The sequence below is a fragment of the Haemaphysalis longicornis genome, unplaced genomic scaffold (assembly GCF_048455015.1).
Source record: "Haemaphysalis longicornis isolate Haplotype H1 unplaced genomic scaffold, Haemaphysalis longicornis Haplotype H1 scaffold_4, whole genome shotgun sequence".
Taxonomy (NCBI): domain Eukaryota; kingdom Metazoa; phylum Arthropoda; class Arachnida; order Ixodida; family Ixodidae; genus Haemaphysalis; species Haemaphysalis longicornis.
Genome location: NW_027526361.1, coordinates 150,391,261 through 150,411,457, shown reverse-complemented (window position 1 = coordinate 150,411,457; position 20,197 = coordinate 150,391,261). Strand labels below are relative to the sequence as shown.

Genomic DNA, 20,197 nt, shown 5'->3' with positions numbered 1-20,197 from the left:
GTCACATCCGCCTACCGCTGCTCCTCACCCGCCGAAACGGTGGGTTAATTGCTCCCCTGAAGGGCAGGTCGTATGCCAGCGCCGCCGGCGGACGCGGGAATCTCGCTACGCGTGACGGCTGCGGCCGCAACGATGTGACTCAACGGTGACCTAGCACTGCCTCCCCGAACTTGCGGCGTCAGGCAGCAAGACGCCCGAGTGCGAAGGCTGTAAAGAGAGCGTGGGAGGGGAATCGAGTCCGGTTTTGATTCAATATCATAACTGCCGCACTTTTTTTTTGTATTATTGTGGCTCCATCTAGTTCAACGCAATAAAAACACATAGGGAAAAAAATGTTTCTGCGTGTCCCTCGATCCGCGCTTGCCGCCGCCTTCGCCCGCCGCCAATTACTCACGTCAGCACCCGGACTGCAAAGAGCCCTCCCGCTTTAAAGTCCAGAAGATGTTGGTGTTCGTCAGGACCTGCAAAGCCTCGCAGAACCGGAATGGCTGTCACATGACGTGCTTCGCCACGATCTTTATTAGTCCCACCACATTCCATTTAAATCACGTAATTTCATCCGCCTATCCGAGCATCCGTACAAATTGTTTACCTTGGTTCCTTCTGCACAGCGGAAACTACATGCGAACGGCGTATACACAGGATATTCGCCACTTTATGTTCCTCAAACACGCACAAGGTCATTTCGCAGAGTGAAGGTGCTAAGTTTGACCCAGAGAGTCAACTCGGAAGCCGGCTCCGGTTGTTTTATTTTTATCTTGCGCGCGACCCGCCGTAGCAAGGAACGCCTTCGCCGCAGGGAATTGGTTGTCGCCGGATGCGCCGCTTTTTCTCTCGCCTGTTTAGTGCACCTACCAAGAAGAAATTGACTTCGGCTGAGGCAACGCAGTCCGGGCGTCCGGGCTCATTTCTTGGCCTATCGCTACGCCCTGATCGTGCTAAGCTCGCATCTCTGCAAGGGAGTGAAAGTTATCGGTCGCTCACGAAGCGGGTGTGTCATATCTGGTGGGTTGAGCCATGCGTAGACGTGCGATACCGTTTCGCACTGGCAGGACCACGGTGCGTAGTTTCCACTCTTATTCACCTTTTTTGTGCGCGGCTTGTAAACGAAGGGCGCCATCTCTTCGCGTGTGCGTGCGGTAGCGTTACCCGCGGTTGATGGTGTGTAGTACGCTTTCCTAATGTTATTTCTCTCCTTCGATCTTTAGGAGGTTGTTAATCCGACCGAACTGGGCTAGTAGGATATGTTTGTTTGTACGATGATGTCCTCGCTGGAGCGTTGCCTCCCTCGATGCCTTTAGCCTAGCTCACAGTTCCGTGCTCTTCCATCGCCAGTATGTTTCACGATTTTACCGCTGTATGGCCCCATCTTCTGACCCTGGCTGGAGACTGTTGCGGCAATCTGTTGCGGCCATCTTCTGACCCTGGCTGGAGACTGTTGCGGCAAACGGTTCGCAAGTTTTAACATAGTTTCAATGTATGCCTTTCTTACTGTTACTCGGCCTTTCGTTAGGAAAAATCAGTCTACCGTAGTAACGTCAGTTTTTAGTGTATTTCATCTGGAACAAATTCCTTCTTTTTGTCTCCTAATGGTCTACCCTTTCCGTTAAAAAAATATTGGCACGCAAATTCTTGGCTCAACTGTCTAAATTGCGTTACAAAATCAGCGTAAGACGCTGTAGTACACATGAAATTTTACCGGCTCTGTTATATCAATTACATAGGATGCGTTGCTGGGAAAGTTGGTTTGAATGCATTTTGGAAAAGGTGAGGTGCAGAGGTAAAAAATGCTAAAAAACTCAAACGATTGACATTCATTCAAAACGATTACTCTCGGTGCACACTGCTCAGTCCTAAATTACTGTGGGTTAGTGAAAAATTGAAAAAGTGAACGACAAAAAAACCCCTATCTTGTAGTACATGGTAAGTTGAAGATTGATTGATCGTAGGGTTTAACGCGCCGACGCAACGCCGGCGATGAGGCGCGCCGTTGTGGAGGGCTCCGGAATAATTTTGACCGCGTGGGGATCTTTAACGTGCGCCGAAATCTCGCACACACGGGAGTTTTTGCTTTTCGCCTCCACCACAAAAGCGGCCGCCGCGGCCGGGAATCGAACCCGCGACCTCGTGCTCAGCAGCGCAACGCCTCAGCCACTGAGCCACCGCGGCGAGCAAGTTGAGGATTGATGACGGCACTTGTATATGGGACGATAGCACGAACACCCCCGTAAAAGTTCGAACAACGCTAGTGCCGGCGCAAATTTCAAACACTTCCCAATCAACCAGTCCATGACATGTCTCTCGCCGATTTGATCAAAATTAGCGCCTGCTTAATGTCAATGTTCCTAGCATTGTCATCAAAACTGTAGATCTCGAAAGGATATTACTAACCTATGAACCCCACATCACCGTCCTGACGGAAACATGATTAAGCGACATTAATTCCGATGAAGACATAGTACCAGAAAATTACAAATTTTTAGAAGATAAAGGCCGTCTCGTGGTGGCGGTGTCGCTGTTGTCTTAAGTAACCACACATCCGCTACTCTTTTCACCCAAATAGAAGATCACCAAAGCTTATGCCTGCAGCTAAATATCTCTGGAAATATAATTACTGAATTACCCTTTATCGTTCCCCCTCTTCGGAAGTAGAATTTTTAAATAAACCTTATGATTATTTACTTCCAGCGGCTACCATTCCAAAGGCTACCTTCATTCCATTCCATTCGAAACATTCCAAAGGCTACCTTATAATTGCCGGTAACTTTAACCTCCCGCATATCATCTGGGATAAATTATGCTCTCCATGTTCCGACGATCAGATCATTTTTGACACTGTGTTGGTGTGCGATTTTGACCAAGCAGTAGTCGTTTCAACACGCGTTGAGGAGCATAGTGCATCTATTCTAGGTTTAGTTTTTTTTAGCAAAAGTTTCTCGAATATTCATGCATCCATAGAAGATGGGCTGCCTGATCATAAGCTTATCCTTTTCACATGTTCTGTGGTAGATATATCTGAGCAGGTGCTATTACAGCGCAAAGTGGTTAAAGACGGTATTAGGGCTGATGATGCATCGGTCCTGGGCTATCTTGATGGGGCTTTTGACGAGTTTTCTAGCAATGATGTTAATTATGTGTGGTAAAAGGTCCAGTCACTTTGCGACTTTTTCCTAGAAAACTTCGAACAAAACCACATCTAACCGTAAAAACCTTTGGTTATGCAGAGAAATCACTCATTTAACGCGGAAAGTTAAGCGGATGAACAGGCGACATCACAAAGGGCTGCTGCTTCACAACTTTAAAGATGTACTTATAAACAAAATACGTCCCGCCAAACACCACTATTTCTCGATGTCCTTGCCACAGTTCCTTAAAAGCGATACAGGAAAATTCTGGCGTAAGCTTCAGCCTAACAAACAGAAAGCAGTCGACTGTGTCATACTTGGAGATAACGTTATCCGAGATTCGAAGCAAATCCCGACGGAACTTAATCGTTATTTTCATTCAGTGTTTTCTCATCCGACCCAGTGCGACAACTCAAACGAGAACTCTGTAGTGGTTAATCCAGATTTCATAACTTTTGAAGGCGTGTTTTCCATGATTCTTAACATCAAAACAAAATCATCATGTGGTCCAGGCAACATTCCGAACGCTTTTCTACTTCGGTATGCCGAGTCTCTCGCAGGTTTCCTAGATTAAATTTTTTGTTCATCCCTTTCCCAAGGCATTGTCCCGAAGGAATGGCGCATCGCCCGAGTGATACCAGTGTTTAAGAAAGGAGATAATGCCATTATAACAAATTATAGGTCAATATCACTGTATATCATGTTGTAAACTCATGAAACACATCATATCTGACGACATAATAAACCTTTTAGAAGCGGGAAACATCTTGTCGCCATTCCAGCACGTTTTCCGCAACGGATTTTCTACCACTACACAGCTAATTGCTTCCGTCCATTCATTATCTGCCGTTCTTGACAAATCAGGCCAAATGGAGGAATACTCTTCATAGATCTTTATAAATATATAGATATAATTTCTCACTGAAAGTTCATTATTAATCTTATTTACTGGTTCTTTCCGTCCACCATTGCAAACTGGTTGAAATTTTATTTATACTCCCGCATGAAATTTGTCGATATCAACGGTTCTCAGGCACAATGGCTTCCTGTAAAATCCGGGGTACCGCAAGGTAGTGTCCTCGGACCTCTCCTTTTCTTGATTTATAGTATATAATTGACAAAATGTGTTAAAGTGGGCGTTACAATTAGACTATTCGCGGACGACTGCTTATTGTCCAGCACTATTAATTCCGTTAAAGATCAGCAAGTTACAAATGACAGTCTTGTAACAATAAATAAATGGTGCGACTGTTGGGACAGGAAACTAAACGCTGACAAAACCGTATTTGCGCGTATTACCAGAGTCCTTCACAAGCATTGAAGGACGCTGGTATTGCTAACAAAAAGTAACCATATAAATATCAGTACACAATTATTGGCCTTCCTATCGATCAAACCGACAGTTTCAAATACCTTCGAGTTACAAAAAAATAGTACTTTAACTAATATAGGCCGATCAGCTTACTGTCAGTAGTCTGCAAGGTACTTACCAAGGTAATCGCCAACAAAATTTCTGCAACCTTAGATTTCAGTCAACCTAAAGAAGAAGCAGGGTTCTGTAAAGGTTATTCTACAATGGACCATATTCACACGATCAATCAGGTGATACAGAAGTGCGCTTAGTATACTGAACCCCTATATATAGCGTTCATAGATTATGAGAAAGCATTTGACTCGGTCGAAACCCTAGCAGTCGTTCAGCCATTACGGAACCAGGAGGTAGATGAGCATTATGTAAGGATACTGGAGGATATCTACAATGGGTCCACAGCTACCATCATCCTCCATAAGGAATGGAGTAAAATACCTATAAGGAAGGGCATCGGAGAAGGAGACACAATCTCTCCAATGTTATTCACAGCATGTTTACAAGAAGTATTCAGAACGTTGGATTGGGAACATGTGGGAGCAAGGGTTAATGAAGCATACCTCGGTAACCTCAGATTTGCTGATGACGTTGCTTTGCTAAGTAACTCGGGGGACGAATTGCAAAGCATGCTTTCCTCACTGGACGAACAGAGTAGAGCCGTTGGCCTGAAAATCAATATGCAGAAAACCAAAGTAATGATCAATAACCTCGGGACAGCCCAGCAGTTTGGGATGGGGGGCGAGGTAGTGGAAGTGGTAATCGAATATGTCTACTTAGGCCAAGTTGTGACTCCGGATCCGAACCATGAGGCAGAGATAATTAGAAGGATCAGAATGGGGTGGAGTGCATATGGCAGACATTCTCATATAATGAATAGTAGCCTACCATTGCCGCTGAAGAAGAAAGTGCATGACAGTTGCATCTTACCGGTACTCACCTACGGGGCAGAAACTTGGAGGCTCACTAAGAGGGTTCAACCTAAATTGAGAACTACTCAGGCGACAATGGAGCGAAAAATGATAGGTGTAACATTAAGGGACAAGAAGAGAGCGGAGTGGGTCAAGGAACAAACACGTGTTAAGGACATGTAGCAGAGATTAAGAAAAAGAAATGGACGTGAGCAGGCCATGTAATGCGAAGGCAAGATAACCATTGGTCAATAAGGGTAGCAGAGTGGACCCCTAGAGAAGGCAAGCGTTGCAGGGAGCGGCAGATGACAGACGGGCAGATGAGTTCAAGAAGTTTTCGGGGATAAATTCGTCGCAGTTGGCAAAGGACCGGGGTAATTAGAGAATAATGGGAGAGGCCTTTGCCCTGCAGTGGGCGTATGTAGGCTGGTGATGGTGATGATGATAATGATGATGACACACATCCTTAAAATATGCACGTCAGCTCGGCGAAAACTTTGCTTGCTGAAACATAAACGGAAACGCTCACCTTCCAACATAACGCTTCTTACCTATAACAGAATAATACCTGATAACACGACCAAGTTTATAATACGCATGCGTAGTTTGGGTTCCGCATACAAAAAGACATTGATAATATTGAAAAAAAAATGAAACATAAGCTGTGCGTTTTATATACAATCGATATCACCTTCTTTACTCCCCCACCAATCTAAGGAAAATGAACGAAATCCCAGCACTGTAATCTCGAAGACAAATAGCCAGGCTGAAATTTCTTTTTATTTTGCGCAAGGAGGTTTACGACTTAACGCATCGACCTTACTCACTGCGTTATCATCGGGTCTCACGAGCACTATGATTCCGCTAAGTTCACGCCTATCCCAGTGCGCACTAACAGATTTAAGTATTCGTTGTTTCCCCGTACTATAACCGACTGGATTAATCTCCCCCTGAAAGTCTTTATTCCAGTGGTAAGTTGAAATGTATTGATGAAATGTTTGATTTCTAAAAAGAAATTCTCACAGGTGTTCCTAATTTGTACTGCCTTGGTCAGACGATTTTTACCCGCTAGAAATTATGTAACATGTCTTAACAGATTGTTACACCACCACTCCTGCTTAGGCTGATTCGTGGCCCGCAGTATTGTCTAAATAAGTAAAAAATAAACTAACGTTCAAAAGAAGAAACACAACAAAATTAGCGTTTGTCCTGTCAAATATTGTGAACGTTTACCTTGGCGCCTCAACTTCTTCAAAGCGGTTGTTCTAACAGTGTGTAAACATAATCAGTGCTCTCACCATGCTTCTGGTGATGAATGTCGTTTTTTCGTATATTTATAACTTGTATGCTTGATGTGTCGATTGCCTCGTTCTCGCGTAATCAGCACTCAAATATTTATGAGTTGCTACAAACACATTTAAAGTATATCCACATTTCCAGCGCGTTTCTTCTCTAAAACTTCTGTTTGTTTTGGCGTTTATGTCAACTCAGAAGGCGAAGTATTAAAGGTTGCAGTTGTGGTTTTGTAGTCTGCCAAATGGCAGGCGTGTTTGAGTCCTCTCAATTGACATCGCCACTTTTTTCCTTAGCCTCTCCTCATCTCTGTCATGAAAACAAATAAACTTAGCTCAATAGAGGTGAATGCATGCTAAACTAAAAATACCCCTTTTGTGCCATTTAGGTTGACAGACCTCTTTTTAAAAACTGGTCACAGTTCAATAAAAGATAAGCCAAGTGTTTACTTCCGCGTGATTTAAGACCAGTAGAGGCCGTGTACAGACAGCTTTAAAACGTGCTCCACAGTGACGCATGAGCCAGATATATAACTCAGCAGAAGTTAACTCAATTTCCTGCCATTTTGAAGAAGTGTCAAGTGCTTTTAGACAAAGTACGCCATTAGATCGCGCGCCCTCTTAGTCCTTAAAACAAGCCAGCTTTTTCGCCGCATCACCTTAAAAAGTATCTCGCAAAAAAGATTATCCTCTCTTTAACAGGAAGGATAGTTGCTGTAAAGAGAGCCTCATAGTTGCGTAGATTTTGGTGTTTTCCACAGCAAAGCCTACGCGGGGTGATATCTGCCGTTTCTTCTGGAGCCGGCTTTTAAGATTCTAAAAAAAATGAAGCAAGAATTTGCCTACCTTGCACTGTGGTAGATTTAGTTGCACAACTGCGCAATAATCAACAAAACAAGAGTCGCAATTTAGCCTACGAAAGGCCAATACATTTTTAACGAGCGTTCGTCGTTATTTTATGTTTCTGCAATTTTGTATCTGTCTACGAAGTTACTTTGTGCTTTCGGCAGTTGTTCGCCAAAGAGCGGAGAAATATCCCCTTCAAGTGAATGAAATGTCCCTTGTAGATGGAGGTAACAAGACTTTTTATACGCTAAACACTATACTGTAGCTATATAATTATGAGGCAAGCTACTTGCATGGAGCATTGATTGATTGATTGATTGATTGTAGGGTTCAACGCGCCGACGCAACGAAGGCGATGAGGCGCGCTGTAGTGGAGTGCTCCGAATTAATTTCGCCCATGTGGGGATCTTTAACGTGGGCCGAAATCTCGCACACACGGGCGTTTTTGCTTTTCGCCTGCATCAAAAAAGTGGCCGCCGCGGCCGGGAATCGAACCCGCGACCTCGTGATCAGCAGCGCAACGCCTTAACCCCAGAGGAGCATTTATTGAAGCCGCAATATTGTGACATCAGGAGTAGGGAGCGGCGAATATTCCCTACCCAGTTTTTAAAGACGATAGTCTGTATTGACATACTTAAACCCGTAAATTTTGGTCTGTCTGTATGCCTGTCTTTCTGTACGTCTTTCTGTCTGTCCCTCCATTCAGCGTCACGGCTAAAAGGGAATGGAATTATTGAACGAGGCGTTTATACATGCACAACATTTCGAGACTACTAATCTGGGGGCCATGTTCGCACTTGTCAACATTGTTGAGGAACAAGGAAACACTAGGTATATTTGAGGGAGACATCAATACATAAGGAAAATTTGCACTCTTTCTTTTTTAGAAATACATGGTTGCTTAATTTTTGATATAGGGAAAAAAATACGTCTTGAAAAACGTGTTTTGACCTCAAAGCACAAAAAAGCGCTCGCGGCGCCCCTTTGTGGGAGTCATCCAAGTTCAATAGTAACAACAGGTTCCAGTAGATGGCGCGAGCAGTGGAGCGCAGCAAAATGTAATTGACTTAAGCTTATCGTGGGAAGAGTTAAACAGAAAAAGACCGAAAAGAAAAGAGGCATTTGTGTGGCTAGGGCGGCAGAAGATTACCGCCTTTCGGCGGCATTTGCACCTAAGTGAGTAGATACGCGGCCAATTTTTAATTGGTTTTCCCTTACAACAAATGCCCTCTAGATGTGAGCTAGGGCAATGGGAATGAATGTGCATTGCTAATCTATCAGCACGTGCCGTACATTTGGCACTTCACACGTTGTTTTTGCAGGTGGGAGAACGATCTGGTGGCCAGGATGTCCACAGCGAACAAGGGCCTGCTGCAGGCGGTAGGGAAGTAAGTCAATTTCAATGGGGCGTCACGTACACCTAGGTTGTGGGCGACGTTGGGAAAGTGACGGAAGGGTTAATGTGTTTTTATTGGCGTATTTTAAACATGGCTAACATTTTTGTATTGGTGTTTGACGAGAACCACCAGCGATATTTGCAGGCAAACCTACGGGCTTGTACCGAGCTACTTTTGCTTAGCCCAGATGAAACGATCGTGCGCGCAAGGCAACAAAAACTGAGAGCAAAAGCAATGTCCAACACAGCGGGGGCTCACCAGCGGGCACTCCAACTCTATTTCAGCGACCTTTCCTTGCGCATCTTCATTCGTTGACGTAGCCCGATGGGCAAGGGCTGCCATATTTTTATCCGCAGTGTTTGCTTTTTTCTTGCCGTTAGGCCTAACGTGCACTTTCAGGTCCCATTACACAGGTAGCCACACGTTATTGCAAAATGACAATGAAATTGCTTATACCATTTTTAGGCACAGTTTTAGGGCTACCTGCATGTAAACCATTCAAGAGCTATACTGCATAAATGCACAGGTGTGGCCACTGCTCCCCTGGGGATCTTTCCTTCTAGGCAGGGGCAACAACTCACACAGTGGAACCTATAGACTCCTGCATAGTACCGCCTCAAGTGTATTCCCGCCCAGACCAAACCCTAATTTAGGCAGTCCAGGCATGGGTCGCTTCAAATAACGTTTCATCTGGTCTCTACCACAAAGCAGCGCAAACCCGCCGAGGTTCTCTGCCCATTGCTCTTTCTGGGATTCCACTTTAGTGCGGGTCTTAACATTGACACCATGTGAAAAAACTTACCACTAAACGCATGCATACAAAAATACCACTAAACGCCTACCTCGTTGCACTAAATGCATATACTCGCTGATGCTTCAACCAGCTACCAGTGCCAGCGATTTTGCGGACGTGTGTGCTGAAAACTTCTGTGACGGAATGCTAATCTTCAAAATGCACATCACCCGCAGAAACTCAAAATCACACGTCGGCACCTTCATGTATACGCAGTTTCTGTTGGGAAGACATGCATGAGGCGCTCCAATACTTATCGTTACATTTATTGTTGACATTGCGGTCCACGACAAGAAGGGGTGGATCCTGACTTCAGTCGCTGAATTCTTACTGGAATGCTAGAAATATCACGGTGATTCAAACAGGAGATGTTGATCGTGTGTGGTTTTTCATTCACGACAAATACGATTGTTACAACCATTACTTTGAAGCAGTAAATGATGCACTCCCTGACCATAATTTGTATTGGTATTACAGTCGCCTCGCTGGGCTTCCAAGGTGCAGCACAACATTTGGTGGGTTACGAAAACGCAGAAAGAACAAGACAGAAGAGGAAACGATGGTTTCTCGCACGGCCAGATACTGCCACGGGCGCTCGTCATAGGTTAAGCTAGCGGCATCTGCCGCGGGTGAAGAAACGGCTCGGCCGGCGCAATCGGCTTTTCAAAGGCACCTCTTTTACACGGCGCTTTCCTTCCGCGAGCACACCCATAGCGGTTGCCGCCCCTCAATTCGGCCACTCGCACTCTAATTAAATACTAAATCAAACACTTCTCTCCCTCCACTTCTTTCCAACCTTTGAATCCCCTTCCCCATCCCCCTTGGGCCTGATGAGGTGTCGACAAGCTTCGTCAGACAGTTTCGGGCTTTTTTCTCCTCCCTCTCTGCGCCCCCCCCCTCAAAACCTCAAAAGAAGAAAGACTGCCGCCACGGAATGAATCGCGGCCGTTATCATTTGTTCCATCAGCTACCTCTCCTTCGAAGCCGCAGCTACGAATCTTCGCAGTACGCCTACGAATATTCGCAGTTTTTATAGTGACATTATCTGGTCTCTCGCCCACGCTTGCCGCAATGGGCTGTTTCCTTCCCCTATATTCATGCTCCGTGTTTAAGACTCACTTGTGCATGTCGAACCCTTGGGTCTGAAGCAGGTAACTGCGTTGTTATCACTGGTAAATCATGAGCGGTGACCTATAAATGACCAGCCTAGTTGACCACTAGCTGAGGAGTCAGCTGACTATCTCTATGCGACTAAATTGAAAAGTGACCGTATAAACCCAGTGACAAGTGGCGACGCCCGGGTGGGTAAGAGGGGCTACTAATGATTTATCGAGAATGAGTTACTATCCCCCTGTGGGTCCTCTGTTGGTCACTGCGGATCAACACTGATTAACAATATGTGGTTCACTATAGGACGCCGGTTGGCCACTACTGGACGTAACCAGAGACGCACCAGTTGTCTCGAGCTAGTGGCCCAGCACTGACAGGGCGCGCCAGTCATCCATGAGGGTCAGCTGAAAGTTGTTTGTGAGGAATTCCTCTGCAGGAACAGACAGACGGACAGGCCAGCATTTAAACTTCAGTAAGGCTTGGTGTTGCGCCAGTTGGTAGGTATCAAGACATGAGAATTTAAAACATTCACGTATCTCAACGCAGACGGAAGTCGCTAAACGCTTGTGGGCTCCCACCTCGAACACAGTAGTGATGGTGTTTTGTTGGTGAAGCACCTAAGCAGCACACGTGACCACCAAAGAAACCATCAGGCGCAAGGCACAGCGATTCCAGTGAAGAGATGAGAGGGAGGGAAACGCTTTCCTGGTTGTGCAGGCAGCCACACAACGAAATCCTCTACGCGAATAACCGGATTCCGCCATCACCTTTTTTCAGCTCATATAGTGTCCTCCCTACTTATCGACGGAGAAACGTCGAGATTTAGGTATTTAATAGTTCTCGTTCGGGGTTCGTGGTTCAGCGTATAGGCCTGATCTGGTTTCAACGAAATACGCAGAGAGGATTTTAACTAAATTTGTTGGTCCTTTTTCTTTTTCTCCACTCATTGCACTGCAGGGATAATTTGAACCGAACGTTGTTAGTTAAAAGGGGGTGCGATTAAGAAGTCTAGCATTCAGAAGATGGCGCCTATTTCTAACCTCTCCTTTCTATTGGTCATTCATGTGTGTATTTTCAGTTTCTATCTTGAGCCTCCTACCATCTCTTACATACCGCGGATTGGAGCGATGCTGTAAGCGTTTGCAGCTGACGATCTTGTGGGGTTGTCAGCGCCAATAATGAAAGTACGATCGCTGCCAGAACAGGTTTGCACCCACCTGGATCGGGTAGACGCATCATGTTTATTCTCCTTCTCATGTTTATTATTATTTTTTTAATATAACTAAAACGGCAGAATGTTATAGAACTGAGCACTGCTAATCATGACGCCTGAGGTAGCGGTCTTCAAATGAATACCGACATAATAAAGGGCTTACAATTTTACCCTCATGCCCAAAAGACGCGCACACTGATGAATACATTGTATTTAAATGCCAAGGTATTCATTGAGCCCGAACAGGATGGAGCGACCACTTTTATACCGTATTAGCAGTTAAATGTTTAGTTGGCGTCAAACGAACAGTGAATGCCAGCAAAAGCTACTTGCGTGCTGTTGGAAAAGCACTAAAACAAGGCTGGTGAAGGTGCATTCACACCAATACGGGGCTTTCTTTTGCTAATACCGAGGTATTACATTTGAAGCACTTAAACACAAATAAAAATAGATGTTAATATGGCCCCTCATTTACTAATCAAAACTGATGAATTTAAGCAGCAGAACTACAACGCACATCCATTCAGAACAAGTCGTCTGAGCCAGTTTTTGAATTTTGAAATTCGTCTTCACTTGTGCTTCCTAATTTGCGTCAAGATGGACTCTTGACACTTTATACCCTCAGCCTTAGCTGGAACTTTATATTCTTAAAAACAGTTATGGCCGTTCCACTCAATGTGAGAGCTGTCGGACGTGTAGAGCAGTGATTCGCCATAATGGGGCTGTAGCGCCGTTATTCGCTCACTGCTACCACCCAATGCAAATCAAATTTCCCGCCTTCGCAGTGCTCGCGCGCCCCCTGCCTGTAACTGCGCCAGCGGGAGCTCTGTTCTTTTTGTGCTTGCTTTTCCTCCCGCACGTGCCGACGTTGAAATGCCACTTTTTTTCGTTTACCATTGTAAAAACCAACCCAAGGAGCGTTCGTAACTAAATGAACGCGGCGCTGCCGGTTAATTACGTACACTTTGCCTACAGTGTGCCTGCAGTTCTCTTAGTGCTAAACGTCAGGGAGATGTATGACAAGCGCCAGCGGTTTGCGAGTTTCGGACGCTTATGACTATATCAACCGTTTTGCTTTCCAAGCCTCTGATTTACGCCGCGACGACAGCGGCTACGACAGAACGCCGGCTCTACTTGGGTCCAGCGAGCGAGCTACGACGACAAGGCCTAAAGTTCTCTGCACTTAAAAGGAAGTTTTGGTTTGAGGCTATTTTTTTGACACAGCGAATTCCAGTTTGTCGGTAGTCGTCGTTCGTGTTAGGGAGACGCGAAGAGGAGGCATTCTGACGATTTTTCGCAAAACGTCTACCGGCAGGGGTTGCTCACCAGGGTGAAAGCCTGCGTCCTGTTGGCAATTTAAATTTGCGTAATCGATGACATCCTAATAGAAAAGAAGTTGGCGCTAATCAAATTTATGGCTAAATTTCTTAGCGTACCGAACGAAGAAGCCTTTACGAAGAAGCGTTGAAACGCGAAGTCAGGGCTACATGGGATGTCACGAACGTTAAGGATGGGGTACTTCCAAGGGTATTAGTATTTCCGACTTTGTGCAGTTTTGAGATACGTCTGGGCACTGCTGCAAAACTTTTTCGGTTATGGGAGCTGTGTCTCTACTTCAATATAAAGAGTGTGCCTATTCTGCCATCACCATAAATTCCGCAGCAGTTATTCTGCTTTTATACAGGGTGGTGTGATGATAATTGGAACACTTTAAATTGTTTCATGAGCGAACCGCCGCTCTGTCCGAGCTCGAACTTCACACGAAGCTCGCCTTTTGTGGTCTATTTTTTTGACACCGAAAACAACGACGGTACTTATCTATTTATTCTCAACAGAAATAAAAACGATTTTCGCCTTGTGGAAAATGGCGGCCGATTTCGACGTGCTAGCCAGCGCAAGCTGATCTTGGAACGACGGTGCCACCTGGGGTGTGCAGAGCGAAACGCACGACAGGGATTCACGGTAGGAAAGAGCCAGAGCTCTTCGATGTAGGCAGTTGCGAAACTCTGCCTCGAAACAGGGCACAGGGCCCGCAACCCTGACCCCCTTTGCTTTGGGTCGTGTAGAGTTCCTGTATATAGCTCCCCTACGTGATATACAGGAACTCTAGGGTCGTGCGTACTGTGGCGCCACCGCGGCCACCGCACGCACTATCCAGAAACAGTAATTATCCAAACAATTGACCATTGACAACTGACAATTGAACAGTAAACTTTATTTTAAAGCTACATTATTTTGTTATTTTTTTTTACTTTCCGAAGTTATTTGTTGTTTACTTCGGCGCGGTTTTTTGTTGCGATAGTTTCTGCGTCTGCACAACTGACTCGACCTATTGGCGCTTGTGCTGGCACTCTGGTACAACATAGGTCCGACCTGAAGTACTAAATTTCAAGTTCTCGCTCAGCCTACATCACACTGTATGCCAAAACTAATCCAGTAGCGGATCAACTGCTCTAAATAATCCTTTCAAGCTTGCGGAAAGCCGTCGAAGCGAAATTTTAACTCTTTTTTTGCCGCCGGAAGACCGCAGATGACGCGCAGCAGAAGAGAATGAGTATGCGACAACGCATCTCGCTAAACACAGGGTTGCATTTTTTTACTACTCTTAATTCCAATGTATATAAAACGCTTGCGTGGTTGCACACCTTCGGCTTATTGGGCACAACAAATTTAGGTAAGCAGCCAAATACCATTTTTCGCCCAGGTCGTCAAGGGGCAAACCGCGTTGCGAAGTTTATTTTGTCACACATAGATGGCGCTACTGAACGGAAAAATTCAAAGCAGCGGACCTATCGTAGGGCCACTTTTTTATGCATGGGGTCTACGGGGGGTTTCGCAACTCGTATATCGTCTGGGAAATAGCCAAATGAGGTAGAAGACGATCACAAAATAGGAAAGCGGGTTAGAAAAAAAATCCAACGTTGATTGACAACGATGAACCGTGGGAATATTTTATTATGATTAGTATCAGCTGTTATGCAAGCATTTGTGATAATCGTAAACAAGGGACGAAAGATGTTTTGATCGTCTGCTACACCATTTGGCTTCTTCCTACTGTGAATCCCAAACGTACGTTTAGCTCTGCATACCCCAGGTGGTGCTGTCGTTCGAAGGTCACCTTCCGCTGTCTCGTACGTCCAAATCGGCCGCCATTTTCCCGCTGGGTAAAACATTTTTTATTTATTTTCAGAATAAACAGGAAAATTTTTTTAAAGTGTTCCATTTATCGTCGAACTACCCTTATACAGCCACAAAGGAATTATGGGTGCAAACACTTGCGGTTTGCCCAGCATAATAAATGCGAGTGCCATCTGTAACTAAACTTCTTCCATATTTTTGCGTAGAGTGAACGTAAAACGAGGACTCAGAATTAAGAGTATGTAAGGATATATATATATATCTTAAATCAAGGTAAATCTGCCGGTTTATTTATATTTACCTGCTTGCGTTTGCTTATAGCATTTATAAAATTAAACCTGTACGGCGGATAAAATCGACAAGGTCTGGGGAGTGCTGCAGATTTTTTTAGATGATAAATGATAATGTGTTTTGTCCGCCTTTTTTATGCAGGTCGTCCGTTTCACGGTTAAATCTTCTTCAGGACTATGCACTTTAGTGGAAGCAGCTCCAAGTGATACTGTGGAAGACCTAAAGCCTATACTACATGAGAAGCTCGGAACACCAGCACACCTGATGGAGCTATTTTTTCGTGACGAGGCTCTAGATGACAGGTGCACCCTCGGTGCGTGTGGAATAATGGATGGCTGCGTCATTTACCTGATCCCCGCACTGCGTGGAGGATCTATACCCCCCGACAACCCGAAGGTAAATACACTTTTCTTGTTTATTTCTCATTTTAAGCTGTGTTGAACATTATTGCAGCATTCACCCATCTTTAATACGCCGCAAAAGTGGACACGGGAGAAAAGTTCCTTAGCTCTTCAATAAAAACTGCAAGAGCAAGCTGTGAAATTGCCGAAAAAATGTGTGTCTCAAGTTGCTCAAAACAATGAAAGAAACGGCGCGCCATAACTTCGAGAATGTGCACTGGGTTGAGCAGCCTAGAGCAATGAGGGAAACGCGGCCATTATAAAACCTCGGGCATTCTCAAGCCGAGTATGCCTTCGCGTGCATAAAGGGACACTGAAGGCAAAGTACAACTTGTTCTAGATCGATAGATTAGCTCACCGAGAACATGAATATACCACTCTTACCCAAAGCTTGTCTAAAATAATGTACGAAAGACCAAAAAAGTGAACACAGGTATCGCCACCGCTGGCCATACCTGGCAACTTATACCAGAAGTGGTTAAAATCGCGTGACAAATTTCTTAACAATATGCTTCGCAGGTTTGTAAAACGTACCTGGAAGTTTCTTCAGTGCCATGTTTGAGCCTGAAAGAATAAGAAGAGAGACAAGACAGTAAGAAGGGAGTTCATGCGATAGATCACGCGCCAACCACAAACGCCAACAAGTTTGTTTCCATGTCGCTGCAATACCTGATGCAATACTCAGATAGTTGCACTGCTGTGCACATAGCAGCGTATATTATGACGCTCTGCGTCCTTTTGCTTCGCCAAAAAACTCCGTAACGGCTATTTTGGCTGCGCCAGTATTTTCGAGTGCACGCAACGTCCGGCGCACGCAACGGGTTCGCTGGCTGCCGCTGGATGGCGCTACTTGTCCAAGCGTGTGGCGCTTACGCTGTCCGAGAAGGCGTTCCGGGGCCCATCATTCACTCAGCTTAGAAATGACAACATGCTCCTCTTCAACAAAGCGCAAATACTAACAACGCGCCCCATGGAGAAACATTCTTCTTGGCATTCCGGAACAGTAAAAGAAGTCACGACTGATTCCCAGACGACTTAATATCCCAAAAGACTGTAACAAACTTTTGTAATTGTTATTTCTATGACTTACCATGGACCACGTGAACAAACACAGTACCAATGACAAGCTTCAAAACAACATGGTGTGTAGCCAGCCCGAAAAAAAGAAAAAAGCCAAGATTGAAAACATTTCTAGCGTGAAAAAATTATGGCCCTTCCCTTCTGCGAAGATGGATGACCTCTGACCTGCGAAGCTGGACGCAGTCGATGGAGGACACGAAACAGACCACGTTTGTTTCTAATTTGCGATTGAGCATACTTCCCAGCCATTTAGCTGAATTAAACTTGGAAGTACTCGAGCTTTATTACAACGAACAAACATGGGGCTGTCAGTTTCCCTCCCGTGTCGTAGCCATCTTACTGTCTGTGTAACGCACAACACAATCCTGTCGACCAGTGAAAACACCATACAGGTCGCAGGTCGCATTGGGCTGTTTGTGTAAGTCTCCGGCCAGCACAACGGGCATGTTATCAGCGAGGGCATAAAACCTATAGCTTCGCGTGCACGCCCCCCCTCTCCCTCCCCACTTCCTCCCTACACACTCAGCACGTGGGCGCATAAACCGCAACGGCTTATGTGTGGGTACTTACACATGAAAGACACCGGCAAGAAGAGGGGCCGGTGGTGGCGAGAAAGAACGTCAGAGTGGCGCCGAGCAAAGAGACTTTACCGGGAGGAACATTGGAGGGGGGGGGGGGGTTAGACAGATACTGCTTAGCAGTAAAAGGAAACAATCAAGTTGCATCTTGCGTTGAAATCATGGTGCAGCGACACTTTAATAATCGCAAAGATTGTTACTTTATTCAGTTCTAAAAGCTACTGCAAATATAAACGGGTTGAGAGTTGGGCGAGTTCGTGACCATTCATCTAAAAAAAAAAAAAGAGAAAACCACACTGCGCGCAAATTAACGGGGACAAGAACACATGACAGCACAAGCGCAGTCGTACCCGCCGGGGTCGCTTAATGGCTAAGCTGTGGTGGTGCTGAGCCCAACGTCGCGGGTTTGATTCGCGCTTCGGTAGCTGCTTTCCAGACGGAGGCGAAAAGAGAAGACGCGATGTGTCAATATTTCGACACAGGGTAAAGTTCACCAAGGGGTAAAACTTCATCCTGAGCCCTCCCTTACGGCATGGCGCATTACACAGGTGTAACTTCGGCGGGTTACCCTCGCTACCGCGAAAAAATCGAATATATGTTGTGACAGGCGGCATGCACAAAGTAACATAATTCCGCTCACTGCCCAATTTCAATGTTACTTCAAACTAGGCGGCAGAAATCGTAGATTGTTTTAGCAGCGTCTGGCCGCGCAGAATTACGTTTAAACTGAGCTCAAAGAGGAACATCAGGTTCTCTTTCTAGCAAGCCGCCCCGCGTATATCGTTTAATGGGGAAAAGTGTAACGCGTTCGTCACTTTCCGAGACTTTTTTTCTCTCATAGAGTGTGTTCTAGATATCATTGTTCGAGAAAGAACAGCGAGTCTAGATAAATTTATGCAGGCCAAGCGCTGCTGTATTTGGGCAAACGCCGATCCTCCATCGTGGGCGTCGTTGTTTAGGTTTCTTGGAGTTTGTTTTTTGGCACATTATTGTGGGGCACTTGGTCGCTGCACTAAAATTCGCGAAGTACATGATCAATCCGTCTGTAGAGACTTCGTGATTGTATCTTAGGTCGCTGTGACGGAATGTTTGCTTCTTGATCCGTGCTAGACCTTTCCACGCTCGCCTCGGGGGTGTGTGCAAAAGACAAGTTTCGTCAAAATATCCCGCTCCCCTAGGCGCGATTTCATAATGATCGCACTACGGTTTCCACCTCTAGTATACCTGTGCAGTACCTGCAATGATGCTCAGAACGGATAATGCAAATTGTGTTTATTTCGCGCAGGACACAGTCATCACTCTCAAGATCTACATCGACCCGGAGAAGATGATCTCCGTAGAGGCGGCTTCAGACGACAGTATTCTAAGCATCAAGCAAACCATTGAGAAAGAGACAGGAGTGCCTGTGGCCCAGCAAACCCTATGGTTCGAACACGAACTGAGTGACGACAAGACAGTGACGTTCTACGACCTATCTTCTGGGTGTACTTTGCGCTTAGAGAAAAAATAAATTGCCGTCCGCCGCACCCGAACTCGGGCTGCTCGCGGTGAACGCGTTCAGGCCTGTGGAGTTTTTGGGGATTATGTTACCGATTTTATGTGCGGGTCACTTTAGTGGCCCGGCTTGTCGTCATAGAGTGTCCGGCCAAACAGAGGCTTCGTAAAAAAAACACGCTTCCCCGGGTTATGATCGAACCTGGAGGCCTCGTGTTAAGGGCCATCCCTTTGCGGCACAGAGGCACACGGTGCTCATACGCAAAGTGTTAAGGTAATCTTTGCGCTGCGCAGTTGACACAGCTGCTCCGTTGCGGATGCAAATAAGTACACAATAATATAAAATACACAAAACATCATAAATTGACGCGAGGATTACTCCAAATGGATAAAAACTGAATACAGTGTTTCTTTATAGGTCCTTTCAGGGGCTGCGGTGCCCTTTCTTAAGTAGTTTTTATATATCAACGCCAGGCTGATATTGAAACTACCAAGGGAGAACGCCACAAAGCCTCTTGGCCGGCTACGCACTTCCCCACAGGTTTCAAGTTGGGTGGAACTGTTTTGATGTTTTTTGTATGGGCGTTTTCAAAAAAACACACCAGGCTACATTTTCATTTACTTACGCAGTACTTAGGGTCGCAAAAAGCAATTTCTCCATTTTCACGAGCCACTGTTCGCCCTAGCAGTGTCATGCAAATAAATCTAACAATTTGTTCGCGCTGTTGGGTATACCGTTAAAAATGTGCTCGTGGTGGGCTGTGTGGCACCGCTTGTTAACCGTTGTTCCCTGGCATTGCTACCGCCTCAGAGAATTTGCCCAACGACCCAGGTTATGCTACGGCGATTTGCTGATTTTCTTCGAAGAGACGAACATGTCGTAAAATCGGCTGTTTTCCGCACAACTTTCGTTATAGACTTTTGTGTATGCGCTAGGATTCGTGAGAAATAAGGAAGCCTGTTTCACATTGAATGATCTAGCCTTCTCGTTAAATGGGTACGCGAGCCTCACATCGCGCGATGAGGAGACACCATGGCATGGTAGTAATAAACGAGCAACTTTATTCTAAGACACGAGAATAAGAACACAACACTAGCCGGCGCTTCTTTCAGCCGGCGAAAATAACAGAATTCAGCGCTAGCAACATAGCAACAATCGTGA

The 20,197-nt window shown here is 45.5% G+C and overlaps 1 protein-coding gene across 1 annotated transcript; it reads left to right on the top strand.

Moving 5' to 3' along the window:
* The first annotated feature begins 851 nt into the window (after positions 1-851).
* Positions 852-19,134, top strand: LOC144180613 (uncharacterized). The gene is made up of 4 exons (XM_077708930.1): positions 852-1,059; positions 8,863-8,928; positions 15,624-15,878; positions 18,827-19,134. The coding sequence occupies exons 1-4, from the start codon at positions 1,018-1,020 to the stop codon at positions 19,049-19,051; spliced, it is 588 nt and encodes a 195-aa protein (XP_077565056.1). The 5' UTR covers positions 852-1,017; the 3' UTR covers positions 19,052-19,134.
* The last annotated feature ends 1,063 nt before the right edge of the window (positions 19,135-20,197 follow it).